The sequence below is a fragment of the Engystomops pustulosus genome, chromosome 8 (genome assembly GCF_040894005.1).
Source record: "Engystomops pustulosus chromosome 8, aEngPut4.maternal, whole genome shotgun sequence".
NCBI lineage: Eukaryota > Metazoa > Chordata > Amphibia > Anura > Leptodactylidae > Engystomops > Engystomops pustulosus.
The window spans coordinates 68,544,900-68,561,105 of NC_092418.1; the positions used below are offsets into that span (position 1 = coordinate 68,544,900).

The window sequence follows — 16,206 nt, forward strand, 5'->3', positions numbered from 1 at the left end:
TATAATAGTTTTCATGAATTCTTACTCATCTCCTGCGATTAGGTTACAACAAGAAATACCGTTACTGTGCTTTACATGAATGTACACTATGTAACAAACAGGCAGACATAGGACTGATGAAGAGTACAACCCATACTTACTTGGCTTCATTTTTTTCGAGGCTGGTTCCCACTGTATACCAAGGTTCTGCGCTAAACTTTGAGCCAGCTGCTGGGCCATAGCCATCAGAAAGCCATACTGTGACACAAATGTGTAGCAATTAATGTGTAACAATAAAGAGGATCATTGCCTGTTATTAATAAATAAACACATACCTCATCATAGGCATAGGAACAAAGAGATTTCATAATTCCTACTCATTTCTAGACCTAAATTTTGGAAATCTGTAGCACTCTCCACATGATCCTTAATTGTTCCACTGATTTTATCTAGCAGGAGACATTCAAAGCTAAAAAAATTGCACTCAACTAAGGCCCATCTTTCAATTTTGGTAATGCTAGAGGGCTTAATGTCCACAGTAGGCAACACCCATGGGGCCGCTCACTGACATTTAGAAGTTGATTAGCGGTCAAAATAAAGAGAAGAGGGAAAATTGTATTTTTCTGTGGATTTCTCCTCCCCCACTGCTATGAAAACTTTCAGGTAATTTCAATTTCCTTAGACCTAATGACCCCCATGTGATCTGACATGCACTGTGAGCTGTTAGTTCTATAGACAGGTGTGCGCCTTTCCTAATGAAGTCCAATCAGTTTAATTAAACACAGCTGGACTCCATGGAGTAGAACCTTCTCAAGGAGGATCAGAAGGAAATGGACAGCATGTGAGTGAAATATGAGTTTCACAGTCTGAATACTTATGACCATGTGATATCTCATTTTTTCTTGTTTAATAATAAAAACAAGTACGAAAAATGTAATTGTGATATAGCTTGACTCTCAGAATATTAACTTTCAATATATATTTTAAATCTTTGAATGACAGCATCAGTAGCAGCAAAGCTGGCACCCCAATGTTTTATATAGCAGAGACCTGATGCTCTGATCCGTGACAACATTGATCTGCTACCATTAAACCCCTATAATCCCATAATTTACTTTAATCACTAAATTTACTAAATTTATGATTACTTTCTCCAAAAGTTTTTTTTAATAAAATACAGCATAAAATTTAAAAATCTTTTTTATGTTCTCTGTGAATTATTTCTAGTTTATCAATATTATTAATTACCATATATACTCGAGTACAAGCCAAGTCTTTTAGCACAATCTTTGTGCTGAAAATTCCCCACTCGGCTTATACTCAGGTATGTAAAAATAATAAGAAATTGGGCACTCACCATTCCGCCGTGCGCATGGAGCTGCACATGAAGATAGAAGAAGAGCTGCCCAGGCCGTCAGAATGGTGAGTACACAGTTTATTTTTTTATGGGCAAGCTATACACTACAGGGGGCTGGCTATATACTTCAAGGGGCTGGCAGGCTATATACTTCAAGGGGCTGGCAGGCTATATACTTCAAGGGGATGGCAGGCTATATACTTCAAGGGGATGGCAGGCTATATACTACAGGGGGCTGGCAGGCTATATACTTCAAGGGGCTGGCAGGCTGTATACTTCAAGGGGCTGGCAGGCTATATACTTCAAGGGGATGGCAGGCTATATACTACAGGGGGCTGGCAGGCTATGTACTTCAAGGGGCTGGCAGGCTGTATACTTCAAGGGGCTGGCAGGCTATATACTTCAAGGGGCTGGCAGGCTATATACTACAGGGGGCTAGCAGGGTATATACTACAGGGGGCTGGCAGGGTATATACTACAGGGGGCTGGCAGGCTTTATACTACAATGGGCTGGCAGGCTTTATACTACAATGGGCTGGCAGGCTATATATTAGAGGGATTGGCAGGCTATATATTAGAGGGGCTGGCAGGCTATATACTAGAGGGGCTGGTAGGCTATATACTAGATGGGCTGGCAGGCTATATACTAGATGGGCTGGCAGGCTATATACTAGATGGGCTGGCAGGCTATATACTACACGGGGCTAGTAGGCTATATACTACACAGGGCTGGTAGGCTATATACTACACAGAGCTGGTAGACTATATACTACACAGGGCTGGTAGGCTACATACTGGAGACGCTGTGACCAATGCATTTCCCACCCTCAGCTTATCCTCGAGTTAATAGGTTTTCCCAATTTTTGGTGGTAAAATTAGATACCTCGGCTTACACTCGAGTATATACGGTAACTTTTTTTTAAGGTTATCATTTTAATGCTGGCATAATCTACTGTTATGGTAACCTAGGATTTTATCTATGGAACTCCAATGGAGTGTCAAGGGATTCCATAATCCAGTGGTGGCGAACCTATGGCACGGGTGCCAGAGGCGGCACTCCGAGCCCTTTCTGTGGGTACCCGGGCCATCGCCCCAGCACACCAGACAAGACTCAAAGAATCTTCCTGCAGTTCCAAGCAACTTAAAAGATTCAGTCATATATTAAAGTGATACTTTCTTCATTACTTGGGACTTTAGGAAGAGGGAGAATGAGTAGACGGGGCTGAATTCTCTGTGTACAGAGGGACACTGGAAAGAAGCTAAAATGATGTAAATTTTCCATCTTGTCCTCTAGAGGCCAATATGATCAAATGTTGTTGAAGAACAGGGAGCAAATAAAATCACTGCCATAGTCACTTATGTTAGCATCTAAAAGGCTCAATGTTTGGGTTCAGTTTATAAAGTTGATGCATTTTACTTTTATTTTTTTATAAAAGCATTTGTTAGGAAAGTATATGTAATTATACATTGTAAATACCAAGTAAATACCATTTGCAGATCATATGAAACATCATTAGTTCACATAGAATATTACCTCATTTACTCCCACGCCTCTAGAGGTGGAACAGATTCCTCCAAAGAAACTCATACTGCTTCTTTTATAGTGGAAAGTTCCATTCCTTGATAAGCAATAAAAATATGTACATTTTAATAATTAGACAATATTAAATAAAAATTGAAATTTATTAGGGTAAATGCCCACCGACTCCACAAATACTGCATAAATAAATGTGAATATGTCTTTATATCTTCTAAGGAAAAATTGGATCTTTCTCAACAAACTCCTTTCATGGTTCCTTGTTTTTTATGACTTCCATAAACACACTAAGATTACATCGAAGCTCTCTTCTAAGGGGAAAGGGGAGGACATCACCCACACCTGAAGACTTGAATTATTGAAAGTAGCCAGATAGGGGAAAGGCGTTAGAAAATAAAAATTACAAGTTACACAAAGACCAAAAACACGGTTGTTCCCTATGTACACACATTGGACTACTAATTTGATAAAAGTTTGTTGTTGTTCTGTGTAAATGTCAGTATCAGGATACCTTCAGATCCCATTATGTACATCAGTATCTGGAACAACCATGTTGGATGTAGTCAACATACTTGGAACATAATATGCTCAGCAACATCCTCCTGAAGGGGTTTTCAGGCAGTGGACATGCTGTTTTGGTGGGTTTCTCTGCTGATATTCTGCGCATCTGGCTTGCAGATTCCCATATTGCCCACCTGCATAACATTTACACTCAGTTGACCATCCTAAAGATGTTAGTGTGATCATTGGAGGATAATGTACTCGTACAGGCACATGAGCTGGTTGTCATCTTGGAGGGCAAGCACTAGATACTGTCAAATAGATCATTAATCACTGAGGGAAATACACATTCCTTGGTATACTTTCCACTAGCTTTGTGCAATAAGGTTTGAGGGTAAGGACCTCCTCAGCAAGAGCAGCAGCTTGTGTCATGGTATAGAGCATCCTCCTGAGCACTTATTACCGGTATTCAGCTGGGCATTTGGAAAGCAACTTTCTTTTAGGAAGATTTGGAGGACCTGAACCTCTCCCTTCAACCACTTTCGAAATGCTTGGGTGATCCTTTGTCCATATAATTTAAAAGAATGTTCCCCCTGCAGGTCAAGGAGTGGAACCAGATCCAATAAGTCTCTGTGGTATCAGAATAATAGTCCAGTACAGCTTGCTTTACCTTATCATAGTAGAGTTGTGGGTAAACTTCCACAGCTCCACCTCGTAGAAGGCTTAAATCATGTACCCACTCTGTAATGTGGAACAAACTACACTGAAGTTTAAAGTCTGGAAGCATCCATCAATGTCCATTCCATAAACAGGCTTCAAATCTTCGTTTGACACACTTGGGCTGGCTACTGGCTGTGGTGTAGAAAAGCCTTATCTCTGTCATAGTGTCTTCTCATGACCCCTGGTTTTTGTTTGTTTTGTTTTGTGGAACGCCAACACCACTGCATGTTGTCGATATACGAGGCACAATGGTAATTAGTAGTTAAAAGGCCAGCAAACCCCTTTTAAGTAAAACTCCACTTTGGGAGCTGCTTTTAATAACATGTTAGGAAATTCTCCCAGGGGAATCCCATAATTAGCCTGCTATAAGATGTAGGAAGTTCTTTAGATACAATGCTTACCATTCAGATCCATTAGAAACAAGCCCCCCTATTATTATAGATTGGTTAAATTGATTAATCATTAGGTAAATTTGAGGAACTCAGGTGAACTTCACAATATAGATTAGATAATCACGTAGAAACATTGACTGCTTGGAGGCCTTTATCAAAAAAGAATATAGGAACCACTGGAAAAACAGAGATGGGTGTACTTTATTATGTATCTTATACAGTAAGTAACTAGATTTGTTTTACTAAGAATTTATTCTCACAGAATTTGATATCAAGAAGATGAGATACACCCCCCCCCTTTTCCTTTCTGTTTCTGTTATTAAAATGAAAAATAATTTACAATATGAGAAGTTTTTTGTCCTACAGGTGAAATTGTCTGGGACATACACTTTTATCAAGTTTAAAGAAAAAGAGAATTGGGTACATACGTCAGAAGGTGCACAGCATCAGCATGTTGTTTGATGTGATTCTGTCGATATTTGGAGAAGTCATGTAACATCTTCACTGGATCTGGACCTATTGTAATGCGGTCCTTGTCTGTCCATGTTTCTACAGCAACTAAAACCACTCGTGTGTTCAGCTGTTCTTTATATATCTGCAAATATAATGAGAACAAAAAACATCAACATCTTCCTTTAGGGAGAAGACACTATTCAAAAGAAATATAGTTTTTAATAGGTCCCTGTTTGAGAATAAGGCAGACGGCACAAAGCACAAATCTGATACGAGGCTAATTCACACAAATGTTCTTTCTGTCCTTTTTTTAAAAATTCCGTTTCAATCCATATGCTATTGAGGCAGTTGGTCAACAGAACACTGCAATTCCTGCCTGGACCACTATCCTATAAACAGGAGATTTATCTTGTGAGAAGCACTGGGAGAAACTGGAAGAAGGGAAATGATTTTAGTGGAAGTAATGCTTTGGGTTCTAAGGACAACCATTGTGCACCAACTTCCTCATTAACATACAGAAGAAATTAGGAACCTATGGGAAATATAAAGGAATTTTAAAAAGACATTTCACTTCAAAATGTTTGCAGGTCATGAAAGTAATTACAGGTTAGATTAAATGCTACAGTTAGGTGTCACACCTTCCTGTTCTACAACAAACAGAAGGGCAGATGTTGTCTGCTGACACCCAGATATAGCACCTGAGATTGAAAAAAAAATATTTTAAATGCTGCAGTCAATGGTAAAAGTGGCAAATAATAGGTTGTTTTGAAATCCTGACCCATTTCATTGACCTTCCAATTCTCTAATCAGGGGAGCCGATTGCTACAACAATCTGGGGCCCAATTAAAGCTTCTGAAATAATACACTTAAAATGCACAGATTAACCATACGGATTTGTAAGGATTTCCAAAGCAGAATTCTAGCATTATTTCATCCAGTCTAGACAAGATAACAGGCAACAGGTATGAGGAGACTTGTAGAACCAGCATGGTGAAATGGGACTGGGAGAATATAGAAAGCAGTTCCTGGATGCCGCCCACAGCAGCTGACTGGATCTGCCGTTCGTCACTCTAGTAACCCTTGCGAGACAGGGTTGGGCTGCATGGAGCTGGGTGTGGCTCAATCAACACAACAGCAACCTCCGCCACAGTTCACACAAACACAAAACACAGAAGATAATAAATGCATTCTAAGCTGCCTTTGTGGACAGAAGACAGGGCATGGATATTACACAACAGGTTATAAACATTATTAAGTTACATTTGTAAGATTTTACAGAAAAACACAGAAAACCCCTAGAAAAAACGGAGCAAAATTCCAAGTCAGTTCAATCAAAGGGGTTCTACAGAACATGGCTACTTTCTTCCAACAATAGCGCCACACATGACCATGGTTTGTTTTTCAACGTATGGACAACCCCTTTGAGTATGTCTATATTTTCTTATATGAAAGTTGTCATAACACAATTGTGGATTCCATCAAACATCTGAAAGAATATCCCAAATTACTGCATCAAACAAAAAGGTAATAATTAAAAATGATCAGAACCACAAATTTGATATTTAGTAAATTTTTGTTCTGAAAGGGTAAAAAAAGACAAGTATAAAACACAGAATTGTTTTATAAACATGTTTGACTTAATAAATGTGTGGATGTAAAGTGAGCAGCTTGAAGATAAGATGTTCTATCAGAGTTCTGGATAAACAGGGAACAAGTGTTATAAACACTGAACCTTTCATCGATGGCCTTTGATAATGTCAATTGCACATGATAGCCCTTCATCTAGATTACTTTGAATTACAAGAGTGTACTACAAGCACTACTACATGTATTAGGAACAAGGACCACAATTATTTTGACTGCACAATTACAGGAACTCCCCTCATCAGTGACGAAGATACATTCAAGCTCTATGTCCCTTTAACGTTACATATAAATTTGTTCTTTATAATCATATCATTTTGGAAATAACAGCTGTATGTACCCTTGGTTTTTGTTGATGTGGTGCAGTTGTTGTTAAGTGTAATATTTTCAGACACATCTAAAGTTCAAATATTTGAAGTAGGAAAACCTGGATTTACAATAATATCCACACAACAGTATTTGGTATATGCTGTATGTTACAGGAATCCTAGTATGCTACCCATATAGGGTTTTAATGAGCTCACAGGAGATAAAAACAAACACAAACATGACACTTAAAGAGTAGGGCTAGTGAAGAGACATTGGGGCATATTTACTAAGGGTCTGAATGCGGTATTTTCGTGAGGTTTTGCAGTTTTTTTAGTGTTGCGCTTAAATGCTGCTGGTTTTTGGCACACACGATCGGATTGTGGCGCATCGGCGTTGGCTTGCATGCGACACAAATCAGGGGGCGTGGACGTCGACAACCCGACTGATTCGGACAAACCGCGGAATTTAAAAATCAACTTGTGTAGCATGATCAGCACTCACATGCACTGGGAAGAAGATTGCGAACTCCGGTGGACCTCGGCGGAGAAGCGACACATGCAGGAAATTGGACACGCGATCTTAAGGCAGCTTCAGGGAGCACAAATATGTGAGTATTCCTTTTTTTAATTCTTTTTTGGGCTGAATTATATGCTGTTGGACATATTTGGGGGCTACTATATACTGATGGGGCATTTGTAGGGGAGTCTATATACATATATATAGGCCGCTTCAGCCTCCTGTTGGGACAGCTGCAATGGAACCAATACAGGTGGACAGAGCCCGACTTTCTCACCAGGAATGCTCCAGACGATGTCAGGAGGACCTCTGTCTGTATTGTGCTGGTCCGGAACATTTCATTTTGGCTTGTCCTGTTCGTCCCTAGGTGAGATCCAAGCTTCTCCACATCTGAACATTTGCGCACTCCTCTGCTTTGGCACAGGAAGACAGTTTTAGGTGTGTGCCTTCTTGAACTCCAGGTCTGCAGGAAACTTTGTGGATGCTGCTCTGGTCTCCCAGCATCACATCCCTGCGATCTGCCCCTGGTTATCTCCTCGGTCAGTGGCCAAATCCTCTCTGATACAGTCCGGTACTGCACACAGCCCTTTACCTGCAAGTTGGAGCTCTACATAAGGAGAGACTGTCCCATGTGCTGCCTCGCTCCCACTCATCCCTCCTGCTGGGCCATGCGTGGTTGCAGCTCCACGCTCCTGCGCTTAACTGGAGGACGGCAAAGGTTCTTTGTTGGGGATCTGATTGCCAGTCTTGTTATATGTAGGCTCCCCATCCAGTCCATGTCATGGTCTCCTCTATGGTTACCAAGTCCCTGGAGGGTTTCCCAGCTTCCTATCAAGACTTTGAAGATGTCTTTTCGAAGAAGCAAGACTTTGATGTTGGAATACATCAAGGAGAACCTGAGGGGTTTCATACGCAAATCCTCTTCTCCAGCTTGTGCAGGTTTCTTCTTTGTGATCAAAAAGAATGGGTCACTCTGCCCAAAGTGACTGTTAAGAACTTTATCCCTTGCCATTGATCAGTGAGCAGTTTGACCATCTACGTGGAGCCAAGGTCTTCTCCAAACTTGACCTTCGTGGGGCCTACAACCTTATCCGTATCTGCAAGGGAGATGAGTGGAAGACCGCTTTTAATACTTGTGATGGACACTTCGAGTACCTGGTGATGCCATTTGGACTCTAACACACCAGCAGTCTTCCAGGAATTCGTTAATGGCATCTTTAGAGACTTGTTCTATACCTGTGTCGTGGTCTATCTTGACGACATTCTGTTGTTCTCTCTGGATCTTGAGTCCCATCAGTCCCACGTACGGCAAGTCCTCAGTCATTTCAGGGCCAATTGCCTTTAAGCCAAACTTGAGAAGTACAAATTTCACTAGCGGAGTCTTCCCTTCCTTGACTATATTATCTCCAACAGAGGCCTCCAATGGCCTCGTCCGGTAGGACTATGTGCAATACAGAGCTTCCCAGGCTTTGCAAATTGCTACCGGCAGTTTGTTCCGCACTTCTCCTCCCTGGTATCTCCCAACGTGGCACTCACAAAGAAGCTAATTCCTGACTCTGGCCACAGGCTGCTGAAAAGGACTTCTCTAAAATAAATACTTGCCTTAAAAGAGTGGTGTTACCTTCTGGAGGGAGCTCATTTTCCAGTCTGCATCTTCACAGATCACAAGAACCTCCTTTATCTCCAGACTGCACAGCGACTCAATCCGCCACAAGCCCATTGGTCACTCTCCTTTTCCCATTTTAATTTCCTTATCTATTTCCGTCGGGCTGAGAAGAACATCAAGGCTGATGCCCTCTCTTGTGCCTCGAATGTCATTGGGGAAGAACCAGCTCCTTGGCATGTCATCCCTGCTGAGCAACTGGTTCTGGCCACTCCAGTGGACATTCAACAGCTACTTCCTGGCAAGACCTACATCCGACCTGCTCTTCAGAAGAAAATTCTGACTTTGGAACATTGCTCACGTGTGTCTGGGCACCTGATTCTATTGGTGGCCAGATCTGGTCAAGGTTGTATGGGACTTTGTGGGTTCCTGTGCTTCCTGTGCCAAGAATAAGTCGTCACGTCTCAAACCTGCGGGTCTTCTTCTGCCATTGACGATACCCAGCTGACCTTCCGCCTTCCTGGGTGGTAACTGACCATTTTTGCAAGATGTTCCATTTTGTTACTTTGCCATGTCTGCCATCTCATCTCATCAATTCTTCCATCACATCTACCGGCTCCATGGACTTCCCCAGCACATTGTTTCTGATTGGGGCGTTCAGTTTGTCTCTAAATCCGCCTATCACCCACAGTTTAATGGTCAGGTGGAAAGAGTTAACCAGACTCTAGGCTGCTATCTCCTTCATTTTGTTTTTGCCCGTCAGGACTACTGGTCCTCTCTTTTGCCATGGGTGGAGTTTTCTTACAACTCTCTGGATTCTGCATCTGCCGACTCTTCCCCGTTCTTCATCAATTATGGACTGCGTCCTCTTCCTCTACCTGTGGCCTTGGACGTTCCTACTGTTGAAGAATTGGTGCAAGATCTGAAGTCCATTTGGGAGCAGACACACTTTTCCCTGCTCCAGGCTTCTGCTCGAACCAAGTTCCAGGCTGAGAAGAAACGCAGATCTCCTCCTAGCTTCTCTCCTGGTGTCAAAGTCTGGTTATTCTCCAGGTATGTCCAGCTAAAGATCCCTGGCTACAAGCTAGTCCTCATTTCCTGGATCCCTTTGAGGTGCTCAGGAGCATCAACCCTTCCACACTCAAGCCAGTCATCCTGAATCGCTTTTCCTGGCAAGTTCCTCCTCTTGTCTTTGAGGTGAATTAAATCCTAGACATGAAGACAGTGAGAGGTAAGCTATTCTTCTTGGTTGACTGGAAGGGGTTTGGGCCCAAGGAGAGACCTTGGGAGCCCAAGGACAATATTCTGGACCATGGCCTCCTGCATAAATTCCTCCAGCCGAAGAAGAGGGGTAGGCCGAAGGGGAGCTACTGTCATGGGTGCTCCCGTGACCCATGTCTTGAGTCGCAGGCTCACCTGTGGTCCTCCGCGTGCAATAGCACCCTGTAGCGTCCGCTTAACTGTCCCCGTTCCCTCGGTTGTGCGCTTGCATTCCTAATGGCAAGGGCACACGCGCGCCGGCTTCAGAAGATTTAAAGGACACACTGCACACCCTACTGGATCTTTGTGCTATGTGCCTCTGAGAAAGTTGTATTGTTGCCCTGTGCCTGTTTATTGATTTCCCTTGTGACCCCAGACCGGTTTCCGTTTATGCTCCTTCTCTGCCAGCCCAGACCTTCTGCTCTGCCTCTGATGTTGATCTGATATTGTCCGCGGTTGTCCAGTGGGTCTACTGCCCCTGGAGCCTGAAAACTATATACTGGGGGCTATTGTATACTGCTGGGGTATGTCTGAGGGCTGCCTATATACTGCTGAGCATGTGCCGAGAGCCTGGGCCTATATATATATATATATATATATATATATATATACTGGGGGGGCTGTTCTGGGGCTACCTATATACTGAGGGCATATGCAGGGCTACATATATACTGGGGGTGTTCTTCTAAATGAATTGGGATTTACTGGTGTTAAATATTAATTAATGAGGGGAAGTATATGGTAATATACATTATATTTTATTGAGGGGTTGCAGTTTATCATCTGTATATGCAGGGGGCACATGGGGAGCCATTAGCTGTTACCTAGGAGAAATTATACTGACTGATTGTGGAGGCCACAGTCACCAGGGTGGAAAATTCTGCCGTTATAAGACATGGCTGGGAGAAGTTTCTATGATGCTCGCTACCTGATTGAGATGGATTGGCAACAATGAGGATACTACAGGAAGAAGAGCCAGATGGACCGGACCAACACAGACATAGAAGGAAACAGCGGAAGCCTGATGGTAAGTGATGTCTGTGCCAGAGTGCAGCCCAGATGTGCATACATTTAATGCTGATATATATTTATGTGGTTATTTACTACTAATATATATATATACACACATGCTTGTAGTATATTCATTTTTGGTATATACTTATATGTGCAGGATATTTTCATGTGCTGTTTAGTTTTGGTAAATATGTATTTGTGCGGCATAGTCATTGGTATCTATGTGTTTGCTACTGATTGTAGATGATCCCAAAGCAGTAACCCTTTTGGATTTCATTCTTATGATTGTTTTAAATTGGGGGGGGGGGGATTCATTTTTTCCTTCAGGTTTTGTCCTGATTCTGCAGTGTGTTTTCTACAATTTTATGGAGGAAAGGGCGTGTTTGGGTGCAATTTTGCTTGTCTGCCTAGGGCACCATAATTGGCCTGCTGGGGCCAATAAGTACCACTATTTACCTTTTATAAAATCATCCCAAGACGTACACACTGAGCGCTGCTAGCAGGCGGAAGGTTCTAGGCTGAAGTAGAAGAATGCTGTGTGCACATGGAGCTCTAGGCTGGCAGAAGACAAAGGTGATAGGTGTGACACAATAAGGCTGTGAAAAGGGCAGAGTTAACAGCACACAGTATTTTTCTGCTTCAGCCAAGGACCTGCCGACTGCTAGCAGCACTCAAATAGTAGTATGTCCCTTTGCAGTTAAAAACATGTGGATAGGGGCCCACTCAGATGCGTATCCCCCTCCACCCCCCTGTGCTGAAACCCTAGCTATGCCACTGCTGCTGGCACAAGATTTTGTCAGGTGGTGAGGAAACATTGGGTGAGCAGTGGGGTATTTAAGCACCGGAGTCTAGAGGGGTTCTGGTGATACCCCAGAGGAACTTGTGATTTTTACAAGTGATCTAGGGATCTAACTTTATTAAGGAAAGCTAATAAAGTTAAAACCTTGCTGTAGATTTTCTGTAAGGCATTTTTTTTTTCACAGCATGGTACCAGATCTCTTTTTACGGTGGTTTTAACCTTTTGTTCGCAAAAGAGTATCAGAAAGTACCTGGACAGGATACTTTTTTTTTACTATTCGGTAGTAAGTGATCTGAAGCAGTACTTTTCTGTTGCATGTAGAAAATGATCAGCTCCTAACACTTGCACACAGAAGTAGAGACATGTACCACACTCGAACCATTCTGAACAGTTCCAATCTGGTAAGCAGTAGAATGTGGGCTTTAGAGATGTCAGTGTTTTCATTTTATCTCTTGGAGTACTATTTTTAGATTTGAACTGTTTCTGGTAATCAAGTCTCTAGTAATTAGTTACTTTGGCCAATTAGTGGCCTCCTCGGATCATGGGAGGGGCAGTGATATAAGATGAATTAAGTCACATGGTTAGATTTTGGTCCTGTGCCCCCAACGCTTCCAGCCATACCATTAGTACTGAAGACTGGTAGACCATCACAATACTGGGACTAGAAGCCATGTAAGATGACTTTCTTTTTGTGTCACCCCAGCCCTGGCCCCTTTAATGCCATCTGTAAACATGCTGAGTGAAAAGTGATGGTCCGCAAATATTCTGGCAAGATGGGACTTTTGCACAAGTAATCTAGGGGTCTATATCATGTCTAATTCATATAAGCCTGGGGCACAAATTCCATTTCTGCACGTCACACAGCCATTATCTGTGTGACATTTTCATAATAACTAACTATCCTACTATGTACTAATCATAGTGTAGTGAGACATACTCCCCAAGACATGGACATCGGTAAAGCTACGGTCATCAATATTCTACTTATAGTGTGATTGAACTACCTGGTCACAAACACGTCACCCACCTACCATTCTCTCATTTAGGTAAGCCTGGTGGCGTCACATATACAATGTTTATGTACTTTGCTGTGAATATAAGCTGTGAACTGGTTGCTGATTAATGTGCATCAATAAAATGGTAATCTTTATTGCCCTGCACTCAAGCCAAGCAGATGTTCCTCTCGATTTGTGAATCTCCTTATGTTACAGTATATTGTAGCACATATCAGCCGTGTTCACTTTAGAGTAAAATACATTTTTCTACATAAAAGCTTTAATCATCTAAGATGTACCAGACAATTCCCTAACAGATTACTTAGATCGACCTGCTAGACATTATTATAGTATAGAGTAAGAAAATAACATCAAAATATAAAACCTTCCTGGGGAATATTAGATTATGGATAGACACCCATGCTGACATGGTACAGTAGCGCTAGGGGGGGGGGGGGGGTTGTATTTATGTACATTTAATGCTATTTCACTAGAAATACTCTAGCACTGTAGCTCGTTTCATCCCAGCTCTGTTGCATCCATGGAATTTGAACCCTTTCATTATGGGCACTTGGGTCATGCAACTGCCAGTCTGAGTACCAGATCAAAGTCTGTTTTCTTGTGAAAGCCACAGGTTATTCATAGGAGGCTTCCTGTGAACTACAGTATTATATAATATATTAACCCATTCAGGACCCAGCCTATTTCGGCCCTAGAACACAACCCCATGTTTCAAATCTGCCCTGTGCCACTATAAGTGGTTATAGCTTTGGAACGCTATAAGATACCCAGGGAATTTTGAGTTTGTTTTCTCATGACATATTGTACTTCAAATTAGTTTAAAATTTTGAATGATATCTTTTGTGTTTAGTTATTAAAAAAACAGAAATTTGGGAAAAAAATTTATTTCTCTAAATTAGTTCTAAACTCTGTACATTTGAAGCAGAGCACCCAAATTAATTCATAGCTTACATTTTCCAAATGGCTGCCTTATGTTGGCATGGTTTTTTTAAGATTCCACAAATTTTACTAGAAGTTTACTAGTTTTAGAATTTGGGTGCAATTTTTAAATTTATTTGGAAAATCCCCAAAACCTGTATTTATAGGGACCTGCTCAACTTTCAAATGACTTTGAGAGGCCTAAATAATAGCAAGAATTACCCCATTATGGAAACTACACCCCTCAACATATGAAAAAGCACTTTAATAAATTTGTTAACCCTTTAGGTGTGTTATAGGGGTTAAAACAAAATTAAGGTGTGGTCTACAAATTGTAATATTTTTGGATACTACATTCATTTTGGGTGAAAAATGAAACATTTGCAATGTATTTTATTAAAAAAGGCTCCACAAAGTTTGATACCCAATTTCTCCCGAGTACACAGATACCCTATATGTGTTGGGAACCTGCTGTATGGGCGCACGGCTGGGTATAGAATGGAAGGAGCCCCATCCAGAGCAGATTTGCATTGTGAAATTCTACAGGCTATAATTTTTTCTTTTTTTAATGTGGACATATAGAGGCTTATTTTTTGCCAAATGAGATGCACTTTTCTGGTACATAATTTTGGGGCATCTATAGTTAATTGATGAGATTTTATTACCGTATATACTCGTGTATAAGCCGAGTTTTTCAGCACAAAAATGTGCTGAAAAACGTGCCCTCGGCTTATACACGAGTCTATTAAAAGAAAATACCCACTTAAAAAAAATAAACTTATATACTCACCCTTCGATGTCAGCGCGGCTCCCCGATGTCAGCGTGTTCCGTCTTCTTTCTTCTCTGCGGCGCCTCTTATTTCTTCTTGCTTCTTTCATGGACGTGGCCATGTTTTCTTCTACCAGGCACATACTATGACGCGGCCGCTGCTGACATCATAGTATGCATGACCACGAAGAAAACATGGCCGCATCCATGACACGGAGAAGAAAGAAGACGGAACACGCTGACATCGAGGACATCGGGGAGCTGCGCTGACATCGGGAGCCGCGCTGACATCGGGGACATCGGGGAGCCGCGCTGACATCGGGGACATCGGGGAGCCGCGCTGACATCGGAGGGTGAGTATGTAAGTTTATTTTTTTAAGGGCTGTGGGGGCAGGCTGTATACTACTAGGGGCTTGCTTTATACTACTAGGGGCTTGCTGTATACTACTAGGGGCTGCTGTATACTACATGGGGGCTGGCAGGCTGTATACTACTGGGGGGGGGTTTGACCAATGCATTTCCCACCCTCGACTTGAGTCAATAGTTTTTCCCAGTTTTTGGTGGTAAAATTAGAGGTCTCGGCTTATACTCTAGTATATACTGTAACTTTTTTTGGTGGAGAAAATGAAAATCATCAATTTTTGTGAAGATTAGGAGCCCTAGTTACAAACGGGTCTCTGGATGTTGGCAATTTACTCTACTTTATCCTTAGGCTACAATAAACAGCTATAACAGTTATCACTGGTGTCTACAATGAAGCTTTATTGTTAATCCCGGTTCTTATGACAACCCAACATTTTAAAAATGCAATTGTCACAGAGATAAAAAAAAATTTGGCTGGGGGTTACAATGATAATGTATACAGTTCCGACTTACATACAAATTCGACTTAAGAACAAACCTATAGACCCTATCTTGTATGTAACCCGGGGACTGCCTGTATATTGTTTTTAATCTATGGAACGCCAAGATTATGAAAATACCTCATTTATATAGATTTTTAATTTTAGCATCACCATCTTTTTAAATGCATGATTTTATTATTTTTTGTCTAACAAATCTGGTTAAGGGGTTATTTGCGCATAACATTTTTAAATCACTTTTTAGAGCATTTTTAAAGGGTACTGATTAAAAATTATCTTTTTTCGGAGTGTTTTTAATTTTTTTTTTTAATGGCGTTTATCGAGTGAGCCCAGTAATGATTCTTTTTTATTAAAAAGATTGTTACGGACACATTGATACGAAATATGTGGTGAGGGAGAGGGGGGGGGTATTTTATTCAATTTTACTGAATAAAACTAATTTGGAGAAAATCTTGTTCATTTTAGCTACCATTTACATATGATGGATTGAACAGGTTTTTCAAAAACCTAACAATGCAATATACTTTTCCACAACTTTATTCCTGAGCGGTTTGGT

At 41.4% G+C, this 16,206-nt stretch overlaps 1 protein-coding gene across 11 annotated transcripts in view; it reads right to left on the reverse strand.

Moving 5' to 3' along the window:
* The window catches only part of ADAM23 (ADAM metallopeptidase domain 23), a 162,330-nt gene that overhangs the window by 40,072 nt on the left and 106,052 nt on the right, over positions 1 to 16,206 (reverse strand). For all 11 annotated transcript variants that reach the window (XR_011849397.1, XR_011849398.1, XM_072121072.1 and 8 more), the window contains exons 11-13: positions 4,915 to 5,081; positions 2,871 to 2,955; positions 141 to 237 (exon numbers count right to left, since the gene is read on the reverse strand). Coding sequence is in view for 9 of the 11 variants with exons in the window: in XM_072121072.1 (XP_071977173.1) it covers positions 141 to 237; positions 2,871 to 2,955; positions 4,915 to 5,081 (349 nt within the window). In the remaining 2 variants the exon portion in view is untranslated. The remainder of the gene's footprint in view (positions 1 to 140; positions 238 to 2,870; positions 2,956 to 4,914; positions 5,082 to 16,206) is intronic.